The 3,167-nt window shown below is 36.8% G+C and overlaps 1 protein-coding gene across 3 annotated transcripts in view; it reads left to right on the top strand.

Annotated features, from left to right (window-relative positions):
* The window catches only part of LOC107560842 (glutamate receptor 4-like), a 112,589-nt gene that overhangs the window by 69,708 nt on the left and 39,714 nt on the right, over nucleotides 1-3,167 (top strand). Inside the window, exons 12-13 of one of the 3 annotated variants that reach the window (XM_016245112.1) lie at nucleotides 977-991; nucleotides 1,093-1,236. The exons of the other annotated variants lie outside the window; for them this stretch is intronic. Coding sequence (XP_016100598.1) covers nucleotides 977-991; nucleotides 1,093-1,236 — 159 coding nt within the window. The remainder of the gene's footprint in view (nucleotides 1-976; nucleotides 992-1,092; nucleotides 1,237-3,167) is intronic. 3 annotated transcript variants of the gene reach the window in all.

Genomic DNA, 3,167 nt, shown 5'->3' on the forward strand with positions numbered 1-3,167 from the left:
TTTTTTTTTTATAGATTTTTGATTTTTTTTTTATTCAGCAAGGATGCACTAAATTGATCAAAAGTGAAAGTAAAGACATCGATAATGTTATAAAAGATTTCTATTTAAAATAAATGCTGTTGTTTTGAACTTTCTATTCATCTGTGCATCCTGAAAAATAAAATGTATCACGGTTTCCACAAAAATATTGGGCAGCACAACATTGATAATAATCAGAAATGTTTCTTGAGCATCAAATCAGCATATTAGAATGATTTCTGAAGATCATGTGACACTGAAGACTGGAGTAATGATGCTGAAAATTCAGCTTTGATCACAGAAATAAATAGCATTTTACTATATATTCACATAAAAAACAGTTATTTCAAATAGTAAAAATATTTCACAATTTTACTGTATTTTTTACATTTTTGATCAAATAAATGCTGCCTTAGTGAATAGAAGAATCTTTTTTCAAAAACATTAAAAAACTCATTTACTCACCCTCATGTTGTTCCAAACAAAGACTTGCTTTATTCTTTGGAAGATAAAAGATGGTGTTTTGAAGAATATCTCAGTGTTTTTTTATCAGTACAATGAAAATCAATGAGGTCCAATTTTGTTTGGACCTCAACAATCTTACAAATACATTATTTTGTGTTTTGAAATGACATGAAGGCAAGTAAACAATGCCAAAATATACAACAAACCACTGAAAACGATTTAAAAAAATCACCTCGATGTTTGCATGAGTCTTTGAAATAATGTTTTTTTTCTCCAGTTTTGACATCAAAAACTACTCATTTTTGCAGCTTAGTTTCAATAAATAATCTAAATAGGAACGTCACGTTCTGCACCTCTGAATGTTTTCGTTCCTCCACAGAAAGCGGAAATCGCTGTGGCCCCTTTAACCATCACTCTGGTCCGGGAGGAGGTGATCGATTTCTCCAAGCCCTTCATGAGTCTGGGCATCTCCATCATGATCAAGAAGCCTCAGAAGTCCAAACCGGGCGTCTTCTCCTTCCTGGACCCGCTGGCCTACGAGATCTGGATGTGCATCGTGTTCGCCTATATCGGCGTGAGCGTGGTGCTCTTCCTGGTCAGCCGCTTCAGCCCGTACGAGTGGCACACCGAGGAGCCCGAGGAAGGCTCTGACGGTCCGCCCAGCGACCAGCCCCCCAACGAGTTCGGCATCTTCAACAGTCTCTGGTTCTCCCTGGGCGCCTTCATGCAGCAGGGCTGCGACTTCACACCCAGGTGAGAGCGTGTCTGATGCAGAATGACAGTGCTGTGCCATTCATTGAAATACAGTTGAGGTCAAAAGTTTTCAGAATCTGCAAAATTTTATTATTTTACCAAAATAAGAGGGATCATACAAAATGCATGTTATTGTTTATTTAGTACTGATCTGAATAAGCTATTTCACATAAAAGATGTTTACATATAGTCCACAAGAGAAAATAATAGTTGAATTTATATATTTTTTAAAAAGCTCCTTTCTGATTCTGAATACTGTGTTGATACCTGAATGATCCACAGCTGTGTTTTTTGTTTAGTGATGGTTGTTCATGAGTCCCTTGTTTGTCCTGAACAGTTAAACCGTCTGCTGTTCTTCAGAAAAATCCTTCAGGTCCCACAAATTATTTGGTTTTCCAGCATTTTTGTGTATTTGGACCCTTTTCAACAATGACTGTATGATTTTGAGATCCATCTTTTCACACTGAGGACAACTGAGGGACTCATATGCAGCTATTACAGAAGGTTCAAACACTCGCTGATGCTCCAGAAGGAAAAACCATGCATTAAGAGCCGGGGGTGAAAACTTTTGAACAGAATGGCGATGTGTACATTTTTCTTATTTTGCCTAAATATCATATTTTTTCATTTAGTACTGCCCTTCAGAGGCTACAGAAGATAGTTGCATGTTGCCCAGAACACAAAATAAGTAAAATTTACCCTGATCTTCAAATTCAAAAAGTTTTCACCCCCTGGCTCTTAATGCATGGTTTTTCCTTCTGGTGCATCAGTGAGCGTTTGAACCTTCTGTAATAGCTGCATATGAGTCCCTCAGTTGTCCTCAGCATGAAAAGATGAATCTCAAATTCATACAGTCATTGTTGGAAAAGGTTCAAATACACAAACAGCGAGCAGTTTAACTGTTCAGCACAAACAAGGGACTCATGAACAACTATCACTAAACAAAAAAACACAGCTGTGGATCATTCAGGTAACATGAAGCCAGCAGAAAAAACAATCCGCACACGGTCAAATGTAGGGCAAAACCTCCTCAAAAAATCTTTATTATAATGCTTAATCAGAGGCCGTAAAAAAGTGCAAAGTGCAAAACGTTTTCGAGACAAAAGCTCGTCCTCAGTGCCACATTGATTAGTGCACACCTGCACCCATTATAACATCAATATTCACCATGGACATCATAATATGCATGCAGGCCCAAAAACACCATACAATATATCCAATTTTACCTTAAGACATTCCTATAAATATATTTTAATTGTAAAAAATTCCTCAATGCAAAAATACCTTAATACAACATTATTAATGTAAAATGCAAAAAATGTTTCATACATAATTTCACCCATAGATCTTATAAATGTTTCTTGTATACAAATATCACAAAAAACTATTCAAAAACAATTCCTTATTCATACCAAGGGGATATAAAGATCTCAAATCAAAAATCCATTTGCATTCTCTTTGTAAAACATGGCGTTCCATGTCACCACCCCTTCGAAACTGTGGTATATGTTCTATTACCGTAAAATCCAAGTCCGCTATGGAATGTGCCGCTTCATTGAAATGACGAGCTACCGGAGATTTTATGTCCTTTCTCCTAATGGAGCTCATATGTTCGATATTCGATAATACGCGTTCTGATTGATCTACAATTTTTTCCCACATACTGTTTATGACACACACAAGTCAACAGATAAATGACATTAGTAGATGCACAAGTGGTAAACGGTCTCATACAATACACTCGCTCTGTCACGCAACTCTTGAAAGACACTTGTTTTCTCCGTATATATTTACAAGCGGCACATTTACGACAGGTAAAAAAGCCTACTTCATTACCAATACGATCTCTTTTCTTGTTACCCGCAAAAGTGTCTGATTTTACAAGATAATCTCTTATGTTCTTCGCTCTATAATGCGAGAATAACGGGGGG

This window comes from Sinocyclocheilus grahami, unplaced genomic scaffold (genome assembly GCF_001515645.1).
Source record: "Sinocyclocheilus grahami isolate Dianchi unplaced genomic scaffold, SAMN03320097.WGS_v1.1 scaffold746.1, whole genome shotgun sequence".
Classification (NCBI taxonomy): Eukaryota; Metazoa; Chordata; class Actinopteri; order Cypriniformes; family Cyprinidae; genus Sinocyclocheilus; species Sinocyclocheilus grahami.